The sequence below is a fragment of the Cynoglossus semilaevis genome, chromosome Z, assembly GCF_000523025.1.
Source record: "Cynoglossus semilaevis isolate Cse_v1.0 chromosome Z, Cse_v1.0, whole genome shotgun sequence".
Classification (NCBI taxonomy): domain Eukaryota; kingdom Metazoa; phylum Chordata; class Actinopteri; order Pleuronectiformes; family Cynoglossidae; genus Cynoglossus; species Cynoglossus semilaevis.
The window spans coordinates 1,882,680-1,905,333 of NC_024328.1; the positions used below are offsets into that span (position 1 = coordinate 1,882,680).

Genomic DNA, 22,654 nt, shown 5'->3' on the forward strand with positions numbered 1-22,654 from the left:
GAGAAATGTTTTAGTCTTGAAATACAATCCACAGTCAGTCGGATCAGGCAGAGCGTAAACAACTCTGTTCTTGACCTATTACTGGCTCTAGCTTGGCGCAGACTTTCAGTTGTCTGTTGAAGTCAGTTGGAGAGCATCTGTCAGTTCACGTACGACCCCTTGAGGTGAGGCAGAGTACTGCCTGCCTCCCCTCCTGACCTTTCTCTGCACTTTCCTGTACGATCAGCAGGAGCAACTCTCTCACACATACATTAAAGACAAAGACATACACAGAGTGTAGAGAGTCATGCTGTAGAACAAATATTTCTGTAAAATTCATATTGACGATCAGTTGAGGAACAGAAACAGGCACGCGTCATGTGACCCAGTTTGTATTGGATCGCGCCGTTAGAAGTTAGGCACAGCTCTCCACTGCCTCACCCGGGAGTTCTGCCCTGTATTTGATTGCAAAATTTTAAAAATTGGCGATTTTTATTTAATAAATTGTCAAAAATTAATCATACTAAAAATCCATCTTTAACACAGATCAGTGGAAAATATTAATATTTATTTTATGTAGCCCAAATTTTTTATTTTTTAGCACGACGTGACCGCACGTCACTGGAACCCACCCAGTGACTGCTGCAGAAAGAAATCATTGTTTAAACAAAACAATAACAAAAAGTCTTTGGCATCGACTCAAAAATGACAAGTGCATTCAGATATTTCATAAACAAACACACTAGCTCTGACTGACCCTTCGTACACAATGAGAGCAGAGGTCGTCTATAAATGGAAACAAACCAGAGAGCATGAACCTCAGGGCCAGCTTCCTGGGCCAGCAGGCCCTGTGTGCTGTGTGCAGTATTCACTAATTGAGTATTTACAGAATGACAAATGAAATGTGAAACTGGCCTTTGTCAGGGAATGGCAAACATTCAGGAACTATGGTGAAATGGGAAGTCTATGGTATTTACTCTGACGATAAGAACGGCCTCAGAGAGCTCTGTGCTTTTTCCTCTCATCTGTCTTGATACGCTCATCTTTGTCAAACCTGGTTTCCTCTCACTGCTGCACTTGAGATTAGGGCCACATTCTAAACCTGCACAGCAATATTATCATTGGGAACTTTTCACCCATGGAGTTAAAAGAGCACTGCTTCTTAAAGAGAGTCAGAGGTCCAAGGTTTTTAAATCTGAATGAGCCTCCAGGGCTTGATTGTAACAGATGGTTGTCGTCAGCTCAGTGCTTATGCCAAGGTTGATATAAGGGAGGAAAATCATCTCCTATAAGGAAGAAATTTTGAATTTAAAGAAACTATATATATAAGACAATATATATATGTATTTATATACATACTGTATATATATATATATTTGTATATATATGTATATATACGTATATTTATATATAACAGAGAGTTCTTAGTTAGAAGGTTCTCTCACATGAAGTGTGTTTTACTGGCCAGTCTGTAGTCCAAATCCATTTTCTATTAAAAACATCAGTTCCATTACAAAGTGAACCACATTGCTGTGAAAAAAAAGACTGCTTTTTTAAAAACAGATCATGTAAAAAAATCTGTAATTCATTTGTAAAATGTTTTCAATTTCTGGTTCTGGTTTACCTAAAAAAAGTTTCAACCACTATTGCTACTTGCTTTTGCAAGGTTGTTGTTCAATCTCTCACATATTTCTAGTGCATTTTCCTCTGAGTGCCTGCTGATTTCTGATGCAGGCACCGATGTCTGATATCCTGACGTGGTCTACAGGACGTAGACTTCTGTCTTGCTGTGAACGTGTACTCTGGTGTGTCATCCAAAGCTACATGACTCGCCCTGGCTCTGACGTGGGCCCTGTAATAAGGCCTGATTGTTTCCGTTTTGGGTCAAATCCCCCCACCCCAGCCCCCCCTCTCGCTCTCACTCCTTCCTCTCTTTTCCCAGGCACAAAGAATTTGTTGATTGATTAAAAATCTGCCAACACATTTTAATAATTAAAACTCAAGTCTGTCGTTTCGCAACTTTGAAAATTTTATTTCTCAGCAAAGTGTGCCCACAAATGTCCCAGCTCATTAAGACGAATCACACTTACTCACCACAATGACTTTAGAAAATAAATATCTAAAAATCAGGTCATCTGGAGAGAACATCAGAAATGTTGTAACATTTCATTTTCATTTCCTGTGCTGAATCACAAGAACCTAATTTCACTGTAATGGGCTTTGAGAGGCTTTAGGAATCTCCCAGGTCTTTGTTATCCTATTATATAAGAACAGTCTACAAAATCCTCTCATGTGGTCTCAGAGGAACTGAAGTAAAACCTCAGGGCTGCTACTATGACTGGCTTTAAAGAGCAGTGATTAAAAGAGCAGATAAAAAACAGCTACAACTCCCAACAGTGACCTCCAGGTGTCACATTTCTACAAAGACCAAGTAACAGACACACATGGTTTTGATAAGTGAGCAAATGTCTGAGTGAAAATGAGTGTCCACGGGAACAGCAACAGCAGCAGTTGCAGTAGAAACAGCAGCAACAGCAATAGAGACAGCAGCAGCACAAGTCTAAACCTGAATGGCCACTCAAGGATTAAATAAAACTAATTCCACCTTGAGATAAGGATTTAAAACAGGAGAAACTGGAGTCAGAGTTCCTGAAAAACTGAAACTGACATTTTAGATGAAAATCTGGTTTCTTAGACTTAATTCTACCTCCAGATATGGTAGAATTCAAACTTTAAAGAAAGAAACAATTTTTGGTTGAATTATCTAAAAAGAACAGAAAAAAATAATCTGATTTAATTTTTTTTAGAAAATGCTGTCATAGTTAGAGATTTTCACTGATTAGAAAATTCTGAGATCCAGGTTAACACCACAGGCTGAGACCTTCACAGTTTTCACAAAGTGTAACCCACACACCATTTAAAACTGTCACGTGCGGGCATCGCAGGAAGCAGGCAGGACCCAAATGCAGTACTGGTGAGACTCTTTCTGGTGCAGGTGGTTTTATTTACAAAGTCCAAATTAACGAAACACGAAGAACTAACAGGCATGGAATTCTCTTTAGAACACGAGGAAACACAGAACAGGAAACTCAGGAACACGAACAGCCTGACAGAAAGAACTGAACAATGATCCAACTACAATGATCAAACACACACAATGATCCAACAAGGACAGAGTGAGGGAGAGGGGTATATATACACAGGGAGCACCAGGTGACACAAGTGAAGACAATTACCAACAGGTGAGTGTGGACAGACAGATTACCCCACAAAGCAGACAACAGGAAAAGGAAACAGACAGACATGACAAAAACTTTGCAAAAACAATATATCGTTTCCCTAACTAACTGATTAATTAATCTAACAAAATGTTGTTTTTTTAACTTGTGTCATTCAATAAAATCTGAAGCCAACCATCGTTGGTCCAGTTTTGTGTCATTTTTTATACTTTGGCTTTGATTCTCTGAAGTAGAGAGGAAATTGAAGTAAGGGATTAAAACACATTACATTGTAACACTGTGCATCACAGCTGGATCAAATCTCCTTTATTCTGTCAGCCTCTTGTTTTATCAAATTGGAAGAAAACTGTCTGTACCACTTAGACAATGCAGATCCTCAGCTGTTGAAAACAGTTTGTTTTTACAAGTCACTATTTTGGTTTTATTTACTGTATTTATAGTTTTAATGGTAACAAGCAGTAAGAAGAAATATTTCCCCGAAATCCTATAAATCTCCACCACCATTCCAGTTATCCAGTTAAGTGTCTGCCACAGTTAGAAACTCAGTAGTGGTAGAGAACAATCTCAAAAAACAACAGGATATGATTGCCAGAAGAACAGGAATGAAGATTAATTCACAAAGTGCAGACAACGACTCGAAGTGACGACTCATATTAATATTTACATTCTGAAGATTGTAAACAATTAAAACTAAATTTCTTTTCATTAAAATTCTGTCACCTTTCTTTGATAGTTAATTCCCAATAGCTACATGTGCAACAACAGCAGCAGTAGTGTCAGTGTCAGTATCATCCCTCTGCATTTCAATGGTATGTTCCAAAGATTTGGTCCCAGTGGGTGAAGTAGGGGGCGTAGTTGCCTCTGTGCAGCCGGTGGTGGGCCTGGTGGAAGGGGGCTCCTCCCAGGCAGGGCAGCAGTCTGTGCAGAGCCCAGGGCAGGTTGTAGCCACAGTGGTCCTCCACTGCCATCCAGCTGTTGAGGAGGTGAAAGAGCACCTCACTCAGAGGGTGACAGCCCAGAGCCCAGCAGCTGCAGAGAGCCAGGAGCAGCAGAGACAGCAGCTCCACAGAGCTGGCGTCCTGGGCCGCAAATGCAAAGGGCAGACGGTGCTGGTGATGCAGCTGGTGGATGCTGGTGTACAGCCATGAAAACCTAAAGAAAAAACACAGAGAAATGTCAAAACATTGTTTTTGAGTTGCAAAATAGATTTTTAATTTTGCAATGGATGCTCAAAGTCTGGCTCTAAGGCAAACCATGGCACCGGAACTAGTTTTTAACTTAGTTAACTTAGTTTTTATTTTTTATTTTTTGATAAGGCTCTGAAGAGTTTTGAGGACAATTTATCATTAACATTTGCTAAACATTTGCTAACTTTAACTCCTTCATGTCTAATACTAATACTGTTGCTAAATTTGTGATAAACCTTAAGCTATTTCTGGCCCAAGATTTTTATTATCACTTAGTTTTAGCTAGTTTAATTATAGAAAAAACCTTTAACATATTTTTCCAATACGTTAAGGGATTTATGAGCTTTTATGGTCAGGGATGCTACCCACTGTCTGTGTTTTCTTTTCTTTTTCGTGTTGCTCCAGGTTTATAAATATTTCAGTGACTCTCACCCTACAGCCTGAAATAGAGAATTTGGTCTAATTCTTATTGACATTCTGTGGCTCTTTTAGGAAAAGTTAAGGCAAAGTTACAAAATTGCTTTTAGATATGACCAGAGCACTCAACCCAATGACCTGGTGTTCAAACTGCACTAGCACCACCTGCAGAGGAGCGATATAGACAAACACCAACTTCAAGTAGATGTTCATCTTAGTTTTCCTCAAGCTATGATGGAGATAAGATAATCGTCAGTCATCACCTGTGCATGGAGAAGTGCCATATGAAGAACAGCGTGTCAAAGAGCAGGAAACACGCACAGACCTCCACGGAAAGCTGCCAGCATGAGGGTGCCAGTGACGGTAACTCGGCGCTTCTCAGGCTCTGGAGCAGCGCAGTGACCGGCAGCACCACGGTCAGGTATCTCAACAACACCGACCAGAAGCAGACCATCCATCTGCTTACAGGCGGGGTCGGCCCCGAGTCTGAGGAGATCCTCCAGGAACGGACCCGCATGGAGACCGTGGCCAGAGCGTCCAGAGCAAAGAAGGGTACACAGCAGAGGACGTGCGTCAGGAAGGCACAGGACGCAGGCAGGTACGGAGAGAGCAGGATCTGCTCCTGTCCGGTTCTCACGTGCTCCCACAGAGCCTGCAAGACAGGCATGCACGTCTCCTCATGCTGTGTGGACGCAGCGAACATCACAGCTCCTACATCTTCTCCGGTTTTCGGTAACGGTTTATGTTCTGAGACTCTGTTAGGTTCCTCGGGAAGGTACAACTTTCCTCTCCTCCTCCTCCTGCTACTCCTGGTTAAAGAAAAAAAGTGTCTCGGTCTGAGATTCCAGTAGTCCAGACATAAAAAGAATAAATAAAAAAAAAAGAAAGGAAAGAGTTCCTGTGTAGAAGCCTTTACTAAACGCCCCCACAAAATAAAATAGTCTGTGTTTCCTTTGGCTCCTGTCTAGACTTGATTTCTAAACAGACGTCTTATGCATCTGCAGAACACCCCCCCCCCATCATTCATGAGGAGGAGCTGAGGAACAGCACCATGTACCTACAGTTTAACATTTAGTCATTCATGCCCTTGACTGGTGTCTGGGCAGCTTCTCCAAGCTCTTTACACACAATTGTTTTGTTTTTAAAATTGTTGGTTTCATGGTCCGTGGATATCGTCGAACCTATTGACAGAATAGAACCTTAAATGTGCTCCCATAAAATACCAGTATGATAATCGAATAATCACTTACAGTTTACACACTCGTACTTGTTTTTCTGCAATGCCTCACTCAACAGCCCAGGTCATGGAGATGTAGGTCAGGGGGAGCACTGTAAGGACTGTGTCAAAGAACAATTAATTGATTGTTATAACTTGTTTCAGTCCAGTTACGGTAAATGTCACAGACAGCCACGTGACCGTGGGGAAATCAGGGGAATTCTGGTCCTTGGGGAGGAGTGTTTGAACAGTTATATTCATAGCCTGATAAGGCCCACACTGTGAAACAGGAAGCTCAAATATTTAATTAAAATGAGTGCAAATCACAAAAAAAAACAAACAAAAAAAAAACAACCCCTTAATCTGCAATGTTTGTGCTGCTGGAAAAACTTGGGCAACATCTTACCTGCTGGTTTGAATAGAAACGAGAAGGTGTAAGCAGGTGACAGATGGTGCGGAAGACTTTCTCCACTGTTAAGTGGATAATTTTAAATGCTGGCATCGCTGCTGTATTAGTATTTAACCAGGAACATGTCACTTTGGAATAAGCTTTTCCAGTTTTACCAATAACTCAGCAGAACAGGTGTTAGACAACTGTATATTTTTATTTACTTTCAAACACAATTTCTTCAGTGCATATTTTTTTTATATATATAAGAATTATCAGTGATTTCCTATAGAATAACACACATGATTTGATTTGTCCAATGACAGTGTCTAGAGCTAGGTACTCACAAGTGAAGTCAGTGCAAAGAAAAGTCACTGCTATTCTTGAATTAATCAGGGAATCCAGAATCATAATAACAAAAAAGTCACTTTGAGGACTGACAGGAAGTTTTAAACTTGGCCCAGTGAACTGTATATTTGTATTGGACAAGAGTGGACTCAGGAAATAAAACATGTGGCCTTGGTTAAAAGAAATGTGTCTCTTTCTGTACTAGAAAAGAAAACTTTCTCATAATTCTAAGATAATAAGCCCACACATAAAGATTAAACCCTGTATTATTATTATGATTATCTAAAATGCATCAATTGCATGAATTACTGTAGAAACCCATGTGGACACTTGTTAATGTGGAAATGCTACATGTTACTGCAATCACAAAAATACATCTACAAAAAAAAATTGCAGTCAAATGCTTAGATGATTAAAAAAAACATCAGACATAACAAACATGATTTCGGTCCTGATCGTCTTAACATTTGACTTAATAACTGACCTGTACAAAACTTTTCCTTTTTTTTTTACTGTCTAACAGTTCCTGTTCCAAAGGTCACGCTTTTATCACTGTAACGTGATTCTTACCAAGGACAGATTAATAAAAACATATATTGAGTTTTTTTAGTATTTCCTAAAGGTTTATATACTATACAATAGGGGGGATTTATTCAGGCATCACCTCTAACCATAGTCACCTAATTTAGACAGCTCGTCTATTTGCTTTGAAACAAGAAATTAAATTGTTTAAAAGGAAAAACATGTTATATTATGAGCCTCAAAAATTGCAAAATTCAGTGAAGTCATGTTTCAGCCTTTGATATGAAGTAATGTGTGAGGTTTCTCTTTCAGACATACATGCACTGAAAAAAAATCACATGGACAGTAATGTGTCAAGAACTAAAGCAAGAATTAACATGTGTAAGATCAACCTGGTAAAAAAAAAAAAAAAAAAAACTGGCACAGATAATAAAAAACAAACAAACAGAGAAACAACTGGAGTACTACACAGGAATGGACTGTGAAGTTCAGACCAAGACAAACTTTGGGTGAAAATTAACCACCAAAACCAAAAGTCTGTTATGAGCTGATGAAACATGACAGCACATTAGCTGAACTCAATTATTTTGTCTGAGGAAAAGAGAGTGGCGTAGAGGCTAAATAACACTTTCTCAACTTGGTGGTTTACAACTTGGAGAAACATACAAAAATAATCAGATCAGTATGGCCACAAAAGCTATATAATAACGTGATTACCTTCTCTGATGCTGCCCTCTGCCCCTACTTTCGTTTTTACTTTGGTAAGTCAAGATTGAAGACATAAAAACCTCACAATTTTGAATAATGAATATTGAAGTGTAGAGTAAATTTCTCTATTTTGAAGTAATTCAAACCGTGTGTAGAACCTCCCCAGGAAAGAAATGGAAAGACGGCCATATGCTTGTTTCTTTATGAAAAAGGAAGCTAACTTCTCTATACACAACCATTCAGATCAGAAGCTCTGGTTTAACTTATCACCTTCAAACGTTTTAGAATATGGTCTACAGGGGGCACAATTTGCACGGCGCTGCTTTTAACACACAAACTGCTTTTGTCATTTGATGTGAACAGGATTGGGTTCACGAGAAATACATACACTAACAGATGAAACAAACACAACAACAAACAGTGAAGCCATTACTACAGTACTACACTAAAGGTACAGTGCGAAAAACAATCGTTCTATATATACATTTCTGCAAAATACGGTTCAAATTCTTTCATATTAAAGATGTCCATTTACAAAAACATATGAATATGAATAACAAACGGACAGAAAGACAATGTTATGTTTGACGGCCAGGCAGTTATACATTCATCTTCCCTGTGATTTGTCTACGGTGACGTATCTTGGTAGGGCCTGTATTTTTCAAGAGTTTCAGAAATCATCATTGAAAACACTTCATATAGAAAAGTTGAAAGATTTTGCTTTTTCTTCCTCTAAATTTTATAATTCACCTTATATATGAGAACAAATTTCCATAAAGAAGCAGTACAAATAAGCAACAAAAAAATCTAAAAAAAAAGTCTAGAAGGTTTTTTTTTGTAAGAGGATAAAAAGGATAATGGAATGCATTGCAAATAAAGTAAACCCTTCATACTTTTGTGTAAAGAAAATATGAATGTGATGACAAAACCTGTCCCGATTAATAATTTTGGGTTTGTTACAATTTTAGAAAATGAAGCAACTGTATTTGGAGTGATATTGCCTGTGGTGAATTTCCTAGTTTTCTGTTCTAGGGTGGGGAATTATTATTTTCTGTTTCAGTTTGAGGTTTAGCAGAGATTCTGAGATGCTTGAGAAACACAGGCCCTGGTCAACAACAGCAGCAGTAGCAGTAGCAGTTTTTCTCAGCCTTATGACCTTATGGACCAGGCTACTGCTCTCTACCACATGATCCACTGCTCTCCTGGTGGTCCTGTACCTCCCTGTACTTAATCCATATCCAAGATCTGCTCACCCACCATGTCCACGGCTGTAGAGGCCTTTATAGAAGTCCCTGCAGCACCTGTGTCTACGAACATGTGCGGTATGTCGTTGCCAAAGTAGATTTTGCTGTTAGCAGCGATCGCCTTGTACTTCATCAGCTGCAGGTACTCTGGTGTTAACTTCAGCTGAAAAACACAATTTAAAATGACAGTAAAAAGTCAGGACTCTCCAGGCACACTGTGCACCTCAAATGGAATGTTGGCTTGTGTCATTTCTTCACCTTGTTGGCCTCGGCTGTTCTCTGTGCTGTATAGAACTCTGCGTCTGCCTTAGCCCTTTGTCGAGCCAGGAAAGCACCATCTATAAATTATAAGAAAAGGCCAACAGTCGACAGTCAGCAGCAGGGTGGTTTAAAAGTCCACTGTGAGTTACAGCAGTTTCACTGCTGATCCCCTGGGTCTGTAGGTAACGGCCCTGTTCACTCCTGGTATGAACATTCATCACTAACTTATTGCTCGGTTGCTGTGACCACACACAATCAGATGTCACTTTGCACCAACCACATAACTCACATGGAAGATATGCTTTAGCATTTCTGCATCAAGAACAAGCCAGACTACACAAATACAATACACCTGTTGTCAGTGCATTTACACCTTTTTAAGGAACATACCTGGGCCTGACATGATTCTTCTCCAGCTGATGTTTACTGTGGACGCATTTGATACATTTATGTTAAAAAAAAGACCTAGACACAAACCTTCGATTCCTGAGATCTTCCTCTCAGTTTCTTTCTCCATCACCTTCTGTTCAAACTTGATTTCTGCTACTTGTGCCACTTTCTCAGCCTCTGCCAATCAGGGGTCAGAAATGAACTGTTACAAAAATCGTATTTTATCACTTCTCTATTAACAAACAACCTCTTCTATAGTTTTCAGACCTATCACAGCTTTGATCCTTTCGGTCTCTGCCTCCTTCTCCACGACCTTCTGTGTCTGTTGGGAGATCAGCAGTTTTGTCTTCTCACTCTCCCTACAAAATATTAAAGAGCCATTTAGAGTGTGGAGTGGAGTGTGGAGCCCACTGTGAGCATGGTCACAGTGGGCATGACAGTGTAGACACATATTATTTTTCTGGTACTTCTGTTTACATTTAGGGACATTTAGCATCCAGGTTGTGTAATTACAGTGTAAAGTGATAGCGATAATTTAAATGTATTTACACTACATGTTTTTAGTGTTAGATTTTTAATTACTTTATGACAGTTATTGGAATATGGAGCCATGATGTGTTTTGACCTGATTTGTAACAGTTGGTATAAGAAAATGTTTTTCAGTTTTCAAGCACTAGGGGAAAATGATGTACAAACTTTGTGTACAGGATAATTGGTCCTTTTTGGACATGTGCAATAATATCCAGACTCTTATCAAGTAATTTAAAAAACATGTAAACCCGTAACACTTGATATGGTCAGGATTAAAGTAAATAAAATAAATAAATTAAAATGTGCCTTTAACCCCACTCCTGGAAGCTGTCTGTGTGGAGCTGCCTCCATGTGGCCAGGAAGGTGGTCCATGATCCAGATGTTTTATTCATGCAGATAAGTACACACACACCAACAGGTGGCTCTTTTGTATTGAGACACATATCCATATGGAAGTCACTGTTGTTCTTCATCAGATATATCAGGTTCAAGGCCTGAGGCCACATGTTGCCCAGCTCATTTTATATGGCCCAACAAAGCTCATTATGCATAATAATAATTGTCTTAAAACTTAAATGAAATGTTTATCTTAGAGAAGCTTTTTGAGCAGTGGCTGCAGCTTATATATATATTTTTTGCAGTATTTCCGAGACACAGGATAATTCAAACCTCATCATTAGATCTTTGTTGTTTGCTACTCAAGTTCTTCTCCACTGAATTAGCCTTAGATTTACAATAAATCTCCATTTTCTTGAGAACCTCAGACATCCTGCTGACACATGAAAACACATCATGTTCTAATCATGACGAGATTCTTCTCTCTTGGCAGGGAGAGTTAAAACAATGTCCTAATGATACATTTGGGAGGCAAAACTAATACAGTACTCACCAAAGCTTATTATGCAGTGGAAAAAAACAGGGGACTCACATGAGCTCGTAGTTCCGGCGAATACTCTCTGGGATGTTGGGCTTTGTCACACGCACTGCCTGTTGACCCAAGAAAGACAAATAAATTTTGAAGAATCTGTTGGTAAGGGAAAAGGGGAAAACCAGCAGCTGGAACACTTAACATTGATTAATGCTGCCATGATCTATTTGATTGTTGGTGATTTTTGTATTAAATACACAGTTTAGTCAAGAGTTTCTGGAGATTCAGAGAAAACATGATGCCAAAGAAGAAAAACTTCAGTGCTGTGTTAGACTTTTAAACTAATGCTTTTACAGTAATAGTTATAACCAGAGTGTGGGTGTGGAGTCTGGGAGATCCAGAAGCAGAAATAAATTAGATCTCAGGCTCTTACACAATCTTTCTTACAAAAGTTCCACAAAAACTTATCATAAGTTTAACGTAAAGCAACAGCAGCTCGACCTACAGCTTTTAGTTGGATACATAACTGCTCATTCAGAACATAGAGTCTAACACACTGGTGTGATGTAATAGCACCCATGTGGCCTACATACTGTAAGGGTCCTTGTTTTACTATGTTATGACACTGTACCTGTATGATGAGTCCAGGGGCCATGGAAGTTAGATCTTCTTGCAGCGTCAGCTTCAGATTTTCGTCTATTTGGTCTGAGAGGAAAAGCAGGGAATGAGAGGAGTAGGATGAGCACAAACTGTGGATATGTGAGAACATTGTCAAATAAAATATATATATATGCTTTTAGATAACACTGTGAGAGGATGGGACAAAACCTTTGACCTTTTAGACCTACCAAACAAGCCGATGTAGACTTCCTGCAGAGAGTGAACACTGCAAAACTGGTTGAGCTCATGGTGTACTTTGTTGAATATCAGAGCTTTATCGTAGTCAGCTGTGAAGTTCCTCACTATGTCGTACACTGCAAAAAGAAAGGTGAGGCTCAGAAAAAGTAGAAACAACAGCAATCACATAGTGGAGACACACTGTGTGAGCTTCATGAAGATTAAATCTTCTGTCAGACAGTGTGAGAACATTGCAGAGTAAAACACATTTTTGAGTTTACCTGCTGATGGAATGAGGAAGTTCACTACTTCTATACGGTCAAAGTAAATCATCACTCCTCCACTAAAATAAATAAAAAGACGAAGGAAAAAAAAACATTTTACTGTTAAGGACACTGTGGGCAATGGTATTATTTGGCCTGTGGTACAGACTTTTCTAAATTAACCACATATCACAAAAAAGCTGATATTGCAAAATATGGTTAAGAGAAACTCTACCTTGTGCCACATGGTACATTCTTCACCTCATCTGTCTGCAGCGTGGTCTAAGAGCCAAGAAGACAACGCCATACATTTAAATTAATTTGTAGAGATGATTTAAAAAAACACCAACACTGTAGGAACTAGAAAAAATGACTTCTTTAATTGGTGAAAGTGCAAACTTCTCTTTCACATTAGTGAACACTGTAACTCTGTTTTTTTTTTACAAGACTGGGATTAGTGTGGTTTGGTCTTCAGACCATGTGAGTGTAATGGAACAGAGCAATGTGTGTGCGAGGGTGGATTTTAGAAGAATGACATAGGTTTTCTGGAAAGGTGTGCTTTTTTCCATTCCACTATTTCTGTAATGATACTAAACTAAGTGGGCATTTTGGAAATGAAAATGTACAAGTCACAAATCTGAACAAACAAAAAAAGAGACCATTTTAAAGTAACACTAACTATTACCAAAACTAGGTTTATATCCTGTGCAGACAAATATCAGTGAATTGGTGTTAAAATTGAGTAAAGACACAGTAGCTATCACCAGTAGTTTCTAGATTCTATATCTCTATGCAAGTTATGTGATGTAGGCTTAGTAAACTGTATATTTAACTTATTACTCTGTATAAAACATTGAGGAAAAAGGTTTAATCATTATGTTACTGACTCACCTGAACAGACTTGTATGAGGTGATGAAGGGGAGCATAAGATGAAAACCTGGGCCACTGGTTGTGGTCAGCAGAGCCCCTCCCCTGTGTTTCAAACAAAAAATATGCACTTTTATAATTTATGTGATAATTTAATTTAAAACAAAAAATGTCCTTATGAATTACATATTACAATATGTATTATACAAGGTGAATGTACAGGCTAACATTTTTGGTTTATTTAAATTTACAATATATTATAATATTTATATATATATATAAAAGATTTGATTTTTACTCGAAATTTCACAAATTTCTCAAAAAACCCTACTGTATTAATCTCACAGAGCCCAGCACCTCCATGCACCTGTACTCCTGTCTCCAACCAGAGTAGTCCGGCAGCAGATCAGATGGCCAACAGCTACCAGCAAGAATTTGTGGCAGCAATTCGACAAGGATATTTGCAAGATTGTTCGGAGGACGACAAAGGGTGATGCTGACAGTCGGTTACACACAATGACCACCATCATTGTCAGTTATGCGTCTGAGAGATGTGGCCAAACAGCAAGCAGCAGGAAATTCTTCAATAAGAACCGCAAAGCCAACAAGATCCAGCAGTTATGCCAAGAACTGAAATCCCTCAGGAGGGAGTACAAGGCGACCAGTGAAGAGGAACACCAGCCTCTAGTGGAACTGCGAGGGAGCGGAGTGGCATCACAGACGAGCGAAGGAGAGGGCAAGAAGCGAGCATCTTTCATCGCCAAGCTGTTCACTTTTACCAGGAAGCTACTTGGTGACAAATGGAGTGGCCACCTCGAGTGCTCAGTAGAGGAAGTTAACACATTCCTTCATAACAACTTAAGCGACCCTAAACGAGACCAGGAACCTGGCCACAATAATGCCCTCATAAGCCCAGCTCCACCAACAACGGAGTTTGAAGTCAAGGAACCAAGTTGGAGAGAGGTCCATGAAGTCATCAAGGCAGCAAGATCAGCCTCTGCCCCTGGACCAAGCAGAATTACTCTGCCAGTAACTGTGGAAGAGAGTTTGGCAGCGAGGAAGAGTCGCCAACCAGTGGAGATATGCTGAGGGAGTGCGGATCGCCAAGGAGGAGAACTCCAGAGACCTCGACCAGTTCAGGACCATCTCATTGCTAAGCACAGAGGGAAAGATTTTCTTCAGAATTTTGTCATGACGGCTGTCAACATTTTGCTTAAGGAACAATTAAATCGACACTTCGGTACAGAAAGGCGGGATCTCAGGTACACCCAGCTGCTTGGAGCACACAGGTGTTGTCACACAGCTTCTGAGGAAAGCAAAGGAAGGTAAGGGCAACCTGGTAGTTGTGTGGCTAGACCTCGCAAATGCTTAAGGGTCCATACCGCACAAACTGGTTGAGGAGACTCTTCGAAGACACCATGTCCCCAATAAGATCAACCAGCTCATCTTGCATTACTACAGTAACTTCCAGATGAGAGAGTCTTCTGGGTCTATTACATCCAAATGGCACTAATGGCTCTAACCAAGTCTGGAGTGCTGTCACCACCAATCAGAGCCTACATGGATGCTATAACCGTGACAACATCCTTGGTTCCTGGTAGCAGGTGAGTTTGGGGAAACTCTTTGACTGCAGCTTGAAGGACAGAGCTGCCATCCAGAAGACCTGGGGTGTCCTTGGCTCACCAAGGTTGACAAATCTGGACTGCCCGGTTGTTTCAAGGCATGGATCTACCTGCATGCCATTCTTCCCAGGGTTTTATGGCCACTACTGCTGTACAATGTCCCGATGTCAACTGTGGAAGCTTTGGAGAAAAACATCAGCAGTTATCTGCGAAGGTGGCTTGGCTTACCAAGGAGCCTGAGCAATGCTGCCCTGTACGGGTCCACAAACTCCCCTTCAGTGGCCCATGTAAAGAGTTCGTGGTGACACGGACAAGGGAGGCCATACAGTATAGAGACTCAAGGCACCACAAGGTGGCAGCAGCTGGCATCAAGATCTGCACAGGCAGGAAGTGGAGCGCTGCAAGAGAGCTACAGGTGACAGAGACACGGCTGAGACAGAAGGCCCTTGTTGGGACGGTGGCAAAAGGGCGATCAGGCCTGGGCTCCTTTCCAACCAGTCAGGAGGAAAAGCAAAAGGATAGGAGCGTCAACATCTCCTCCAGGAGGAAGTGCGCGCAGGTGTTGAGGAGGTGAGAGCCAGTAAGATGGTGGGACTCAGGCAGCAGGGAGCCTTAACAAGGTGGGAAAAGACCAGCAGTGTGGAAATCACATGGCCAGATTTGTGGCGCGCTGATAACTACCGCATCAGTTTCCTGGTCCAGGCTGTTTATGACACCCTGCCAAGCCCAGCAACCCTACACACCTGGGGCAAGAGCTGGACACTGGCCTGCCCCCTGTGTGCAGGAAGAGGATCCCTGCAACACCTCCTCAGCAGCTGCCCCAAGGCCTTGGCCAATTGTTGCTACCGCTGGCGCCATGAACAGGTGCTCAGGGCAGTTGCTGAAGCAGTCGCCTCAGCCATCCAGTAAACACCGACCCAGAAAGACTTCCATCCCCTTCCGTTAGGCTGGAAAAAAGCCCCATTCCTCCCCACAAATGAACACGGGGTGGCTGACCTCAGCCCCAGATTGGAAGCTGATAGTGGACCTTGGACAACAGTTAAAGGTCCCGGAGCACATCACCTAGACCAGACTGTGCCCAGACCTCATAATATACTCAGACATCACCCAGCAGGTAAGTATGTGGGCGTTGACTGTACCGTGGGAGGAGCATATGGAAGAGGCGCATGAGAGGAAGATGGCAAAGTACCAGGACCTGGTGGAGGAGTGCAGAAGCCTGAGCTGGCGGGCTCGCTGCAAACTAATTGAGGTGGGCTGCAGGGGGTTTGCTGGCCGTTCTATTTGTAAAACTTTGGCAGGGCTGTGAGTTACCGGAGCTGTCAAGTTCCATCACTGAAGCAGCAGAAAAAGCCATTCGATGGCTTTGGATCAAGAGGGCAAGCACGTGTACTACAGCAACTGGGATGCAAACCGGGACTTAATCAACCCCGGTTGGGTTGATCACCCCGGTTGGGTTGATTAAGGCGTGTGAGGAGGTATGATATCGAAAGACCCGAAACCCCCGATGACCCCAGGAACATCACTGATGATGCATCCCGGTGCATCCCAGAGATGTATGTTAATTCCTTTAGTCAAAATTACAATGCCACACTATGCCCTGAAAGTTTACTCTTTTATTGTATTATGTTCACAAATTTCACTGCTGTGGCCTCTGCACCATTCAGCAACATGATAAATATCTATAACCACTGAAAAAAATAAAAATAAATCAACCCCACAGTGTCTTATGGCCAACTAGTACAATCTAGAAGGCCATGTGGCTAAACCACTTTGATTGGATTTAAGTGCCAACTGGAATACATTTAAGAAGTGCAATAAAATGTGAACAAATATATTTTGCTCTAAATAACATTTAATTATTATTAGTCTTAATAACTTGTATATTTATTTTTTAACATATAATTTCAAGCTCAAGTTCATGTGGATTTTATTATTTTTTCAGCCAAATACACATATTAAGTGAGTTGACATTATGTTTCCCCAGGAACTCTTCGGTTCTACATGTAACACTTGATAAAGTCGGTGAAACAGGATAATCTAAACACAGATCTATAGTCTTGATAACACAAATCTATAATCTAGATAAATGACACGAAGACAGGACATGAGTTTTTGTCTGTTGAGTAGATAATATTAGTGTACAGATGTATAAATAGCAGCAGAGATCAACATATGCAAAGTATATGCAGTATATGTAGAATGTATATCAATATATATAAAAAACAACAGGTATATTGTATAGGTATATAAAGAACATATAAATATATTTAAAAATAAGTGTGTGCAGTAAGTTCAGGTTGTATATAAACACATGACTAAATAAGAAGCAGGCCAGAGAAGGTGCAGGTGTGCCTTTTAAGGTGCAATAGCAACTTGCATTAGTACTTTATTTAGATTTTATTCATGCTGCAATGCATATTTATATATTTGCATTTAATCTTTGATGCAGGATTGTATGTTTTCTCAAGAGATTTTGGAAGCCCTTCACATGACTTTTTTAAAAATGTATTTACAATTGTGATTGCAGTGGTGTCACATAAACCTGACTTGACTAATATTGACCTAAATCAAGCAGCACTATATTTTATTATACTATATAGATTTACACTCACCCTTTGGCATTATCAGACAAACACTTTGAATGTGCATTTTGGCAGCTTTTAGCTGAATTATTTTTTGATATTTCAACATCAATATCAAAGATATTGCTCATATCATTGAAGCATAAACATTTAATTTAATATAGTAGTAGTAGTAAATGTATAACTTAAAAAATAACAATGACTAAAATGTAAAGCAGGCTCACCTGTAGTAAACACCAGTGTGTCCCTCATCTATCTTGTGCACTGAGGACAAAAGGGCTGCTCCTCCAAGGGCAGCAATTATTGAAAAAATTGCCCCCCACTGTGCCATCCTGGAGACCAGACAAGAAAAACAGCATATAGAAACTGACACTTAGCTAAAGAGTTTCCCTTCATGGACATTCTCTCATTGTCCCACTTCATTGTCTGATCACCCAACTCAGTACACTGTATAATGAGACACAAGCGCAACAGTTTGGAGCCTGCATCTTAGTCACAGTGTTTATCTCCTCTCAGCTCAGGCTTACCCAGCATCAGCGGGGACTCAGTCACTGGGTCACTTTTAAGGAGGATTATGGTCAAAGTGCAAAACGTTCCAACCTATCTTTTAGTTTGTAATAAGTGAAATAAATTACCTAGTAAAGAAAAAAACAGAAGCTCATGACCTTTGGATTTGCATGTCATTTGTTACTGTTTTGTAACAAACCAAGATATGCTCAGAAATAATTTGCAAAGATAATATCTACAAACTATGCAGAAGGCAACAAACTCAAAACACCACAAAAGGGTTTTTACAAAATATGGAAACTCGTGAACATGTGTGACAAGGGCCACATTTAGAAAAAGTAACCTAATTTGCGTATTTTTAAAAAATATATTCAGGTTACTGTATAAGTTAAAATAGCTTGCTCTGCATAAAAGCATGTGGAAAAGACATGTTCCCAAAAATTCATTGTTTGAGGTTACTGTATATTTCTTCTGTCCTCAAATGTATAAAGAGAAAATGTACATGATGGAATATCGTGGCTAGTCTTTATTTTCCTTTTTAAAATAAATATGCCGAATAGAAAAAAGAAGCGTAAGGATACGCATTCGATTTGAATATAATGAAATATTTTCGGGCATATATAAATTAGTGCAAATTAAAAGTTAAATATAGACAAAATCTAAAGGAGTTCAGTTTGAAGGGGCTTTGGGGCTAAGAGCACTAGCAGGATTTAAGAAATTTGATTATAAACCTCGACGAACGCAACAGTGTCACTTTAAATCGAAGCAGAAATTACAGAAATACGTTTAAAACAGAAACGAATCCATATTCTCCGTGTTTGGCAGGTCTTACCTGAAATTTAACGGGAATAACAACAAACAAGTACTGAAGCAGGTACTTTAGGCACCCGCTTCCGCCTCTTTCTTCTTCTATCTTCAATTACTGGTCTACATTAAGAGTTAGCCGCGCCACCCAGCGTCAGACCGGGGTAGCTGACGATCTCTTCATTATAAATTACAATGCAGTAACAGCACAAAATGGGTGTAAATATAAATGTGTATAAATAGTTATAGTTATAGACGTTATAGTAGTAGTATGGGTTAAAGTTAAACAAGTAGAATAACAAATAAAGAACAACAAGAAACACGTATCTAAATCGGCTTTTTACCAATAGTTCAGGCTGCTGGTAGTGGTAAAACTGTGGAATGCATAACTATAAGTTCTGATCCTAAACTGAACTTGTGCAAAGCTCTACTGTAATTGGCAAAGAGACTGGACCAGCCAAAGTATTGGGTAATTCTGTAATTCCTGTTATTCTATAAAATAGACAACAGAGGGCAACAGAGACCGCATAAAGATTCTGTATGATTCCCATGAAGCGTGTATTAAGAAGCTGGGGGCACCATCCCAACTTCATTCGACATTTAAAAAATTCAACTGGGTTTCTCTGTTGTATTACAATATATATAATTTACCAGTCACATGGTTAACGGGTAGAACAAGTAGCAATAATTTAAGAAAAATTACCTATTCATTAAAATCAGGCTAAAATCTATACCAATCCAAAAGGACAATCATCACACACCACGAAAAGTCAATTAATTTCATTTTTAATTAGGAGCAAGCCTCCAGCTGACACACAAGCAAAGGTCTTGACACTAAAAGGCTGCTTTATATGTAGAAACTGGCCTCTTGAGAAATGTTCAAAGGGCCACAACTAACCCCTATAGGTGCTGCAGTGGCAGCTCTGTGTGCCATGCATTTTAAACAGGGAGGGGCGGACTAGTGGAGGGGAAAGGCAACAACAGAGCAAGGGAAAAGAAGTTTGTCAGAGTTCATTAAGTATCAAGGGAACATCGCTGGAACTGGCAGCGTAAGCTGCGCCGGGGCCCTGGTGCCATTAATCACGAGTGACAAGAAACCAGGGGCTGAGGGAGGCGGTGGATGGGAGGCAGAGGGAGGGAGGGGGAGAGACCAGCTCTGCCAAAGACTCTGGTAGTGATTATAGCACGGGGTCCGAGGAGCCCGGCCAGGGGTGTTGGTGGTAACACACATAAAAAACAGAGCTATTCTTGTTAGGACTCTGTATTGATTTCCATTTATATTATTTATATCATTTATATCATCCAGCACAACCAGAACCTGACATTGTCCATAAATCTTACTGTAAACAGGTCATGTCTTACTCTCGTTCTCTGTTTTTAACATCTTTACCCAGCAGAACTGAGTTGAAGGGTGAAGATTTGTAGGGTTAGCCTAAGTTAGCTGAGCTTTAGAGTAGCATGGCCTTTCTCTGTAATACATTTTCTGTTTAGCAGAACCCATTTCAAACATATTAGCAGCTAAAATGTAGATGTGAAGGTGGTTTATGCTCCAAAATAAGACACTGTATCTGTCGTGATGTTTGTAGGTATAGTAAGTGTTCTGCATGCCAGCAGCATATCGTTAACAGGGTAACTGCTGGCTCTGACATGTCTGTCCTGTCATGCATATCCTATATTCAGACGGCTTGTCTCTGAAGCTAAATATATTAACTGTTATCTTAAAGGACATTTAGTCCCCCATGGAACTGAAATTTAAAAAGCTGATCATAGCACCCCCTATAGGATAAAAGGGAAACTACATTGTTCCAGCCTACTAGCAATGAAAAAAAGCAAAAAATAAATAAAGAAAAATAAATAAAGTGTTTTGGCTTAGGGACACACACACACACACACACAGTGTGTCCAGTTTAAGGGCAACTTCTTTCGCCTTTGTGTGTATCATTCTTTCTTTTCCTCATTTATATGAGCATAGCCTGTGGCTTAATAGCATGCAGGAAATAGAGAGTGGGAAGTGCGGCAGGAACAGAGTATCGCCCATATATCTCTGTTGGACGGGCTTGTTCTCTACCCCTCCCGGCGCACTCTCCGAAATTCTGTGCTAGCTACACAACACACCGCTGCCACCATGGAAGGACGAGAAATAAATGGAAGAGAGAAGGAGCAGGGGGAGGAAAGAAAGAGGAGAGCTCGTGACTTGTGAAGATGGAGGCCTCTGTTAAGTGCTGTGCTTGAAAGCCCGTCTGGCCTCATTAGCTGTCAGTTGTAACAATACTGAGCTGGCAGCAAAGACTGCTCCCAGTCTCGGTGCCATAAATCACAGCCTGACAGGCCCCTGACAGGGCTGGGAACCAGCACACATGCAACACTGGCTTGCTCCCTTTCTCTTTCTCTCTGCTGCTTCTCTTTGCTTTCTTTTCTGTTTCTTCTTTAACTTTTTTTTATCATCGGCCATTACAATCATCTTACACACTCCTTACCTTTCTTTCTCCCTTTTTCCTTTCCATCTCTCTGCTGTCTTTCAAACACACCCTCAGCCCATTGTAACACGTCAGCAGACAGCCCGGGACACATGTGCTCACATCGTCACACATGCAGCACCCCCCACACCCCTGCATCCTTAACATAAGTGTTTTTGACAGGTCAAGCTGGAAAACGGATGAGATATGTTCAGAGGGTCGAAGTGTGCATGTGGTTTGAGGTTTTATATGTCTGCTCAGAAGGTCTGATATCATTTCGTTGTAATTTTGGAATGTCAAGTGAACTGTGCTGTTAAATAATCAGTTGTTAGTGGGCCATAGCCCTCCAAGAGCCTGATAAAATACATGTGATTGTTTGAACTCCACTGGAAGAGATTTCTGAGAAAATGTACTGTTTCAGCTCAAATCTGTCAGGTTTGACCACTGTTTCCTTACTGACAAAAACTGACAGGTCAGGAAATTAAATTACTCACTCTATAGCCAAAAGTAAAAGAGATACACCCTGCAGGATCAGGGTCTGGACAAGTAACCAGGAACAACAGAAAAGTTCTGTAGTACTCTGTACTAGAACTTAAACTTCCTGTTCCAAAAACTGGAGCCCACATAGGTTAGTGCATATGTGTCAAACCTAAGGCCTGGGGGCCAAATGCGGCCCGCCAAGCTATTTTGTGTGGCCGGTGGGAGCTTAAAAAGCATTTAGTAAATTCCATGCAGCAGAGTTTATTAACCAATGAAATTAAAGTTTTTTTATTACACAGTAATAAACAATATTTCTAGCTTGAATAAATAATAACCAATTGCAGAAACATTTATTAGTCTGTTATGGAATAGTTACATCTATACCAGTGGTCCCCGACCTTTTTTGATCCAAAGACTGGTCAGCCAGTACCACATATAAATAAAGTAAAGAAAGTAAAGGGATATGACTGGATTTCCTTTAAATGAAGTAAATTAGTAAAAATATGACCTATGGACTCATACTGGTCCACGGACCATGGGTTGGGGACCCCTGATCTATACAGTCTTCAATTGACAACTGGCCCTTCAAGGGGAAAGGTATTGATGATGTGACCCCCGGTGAAAATGAGTTTGACACCCCTGGGTTAGTGGAAGCAAACTGCCAACACGGGGTACTGTACTTAATTCTCCATCCAAAAAAATCATATTTAATCAAGGGGCTCACAGTGTAACATCCAAATTAGCAATAATAAAGGATTAGTATAGACAACTGGTTAAACATTTGTTTTATAATTCATTACATAATTGTCCAAACTCATTACCAGATTCCAGAATATTAACCAAAGTTGGTGACAAATATGTTTGCTTTATGCAAATGTCAATTGTGTACTGTTACAGTATCACATCAACAGTAAATTACTGGCTTCCCACCCAGCTG

General features: G+C 40.3%; 2 protein-coding genes across 2 annotated transcripts; both read right to left on the bottom strand.

Annotated features, from left to right (window-relative positions):
* Positions 1-3,171: 3,171 nt before the first annotated feature.
* On the bottom strand, positions 3,172-6,382 carry ch25hl3 (cholesterol 25-hydroxylase like 3). Its single transcript, XM_008335720.3, has 3 exons — positions 6,073-6,382; positions 5,086-5,631; positions 3,172-4,370 (listed from the first exon to the last, which is right to left on the bottom strand). The coding sequence occupies exons 2-3, from the start codon at positions 5,523-5,525 to the stop codon at positions 4,022-4,024; spliced, it is 789 nt and encodes a 262-aa protein (XP_008333942.1). The 5' UTR covers positions 5,526-5,631; positions 6,073-6,382; the 3' UTR covers positions 3,172-4,021.
* Positions 6,383-6,624: 242 nt separating this feature from the next.
* Positions 6,625-18,894, bottom strand: erlin2 (ER lipid raft associated 2). Its single transcript, XM_008335719.3, has 12 exons — positions 18,810-18,894; positions 17,695-17,802; positions 13,290-13,371; positions 12,634-12,680; positions 12,417-12,478; positions 12,147-12,272; positions 11,930-12,003; positions 11,359-11,417; positions 10,167-10,258; positions 9,987-10,076; positions 9,507-9,586; positions 6,625-9,411 (listed from the first exon to the last, which is right to left on the bottom strand). The coding sequence occupies exons 2-12, from the start codon at positions 17,799-17,801 to the stop codon at positions 9,232-9,234; spliced, it is 999 nt and encodes a 332-aa protein (XP_008333941.1). The 5' UTR covers position 17,802; positions 18,810-18,894; the 3' UTR covers positions 6,625-9,231.
* Between the last annotated feature and the right edge of the window lie 3,760 nt (positions 18,895-22,654).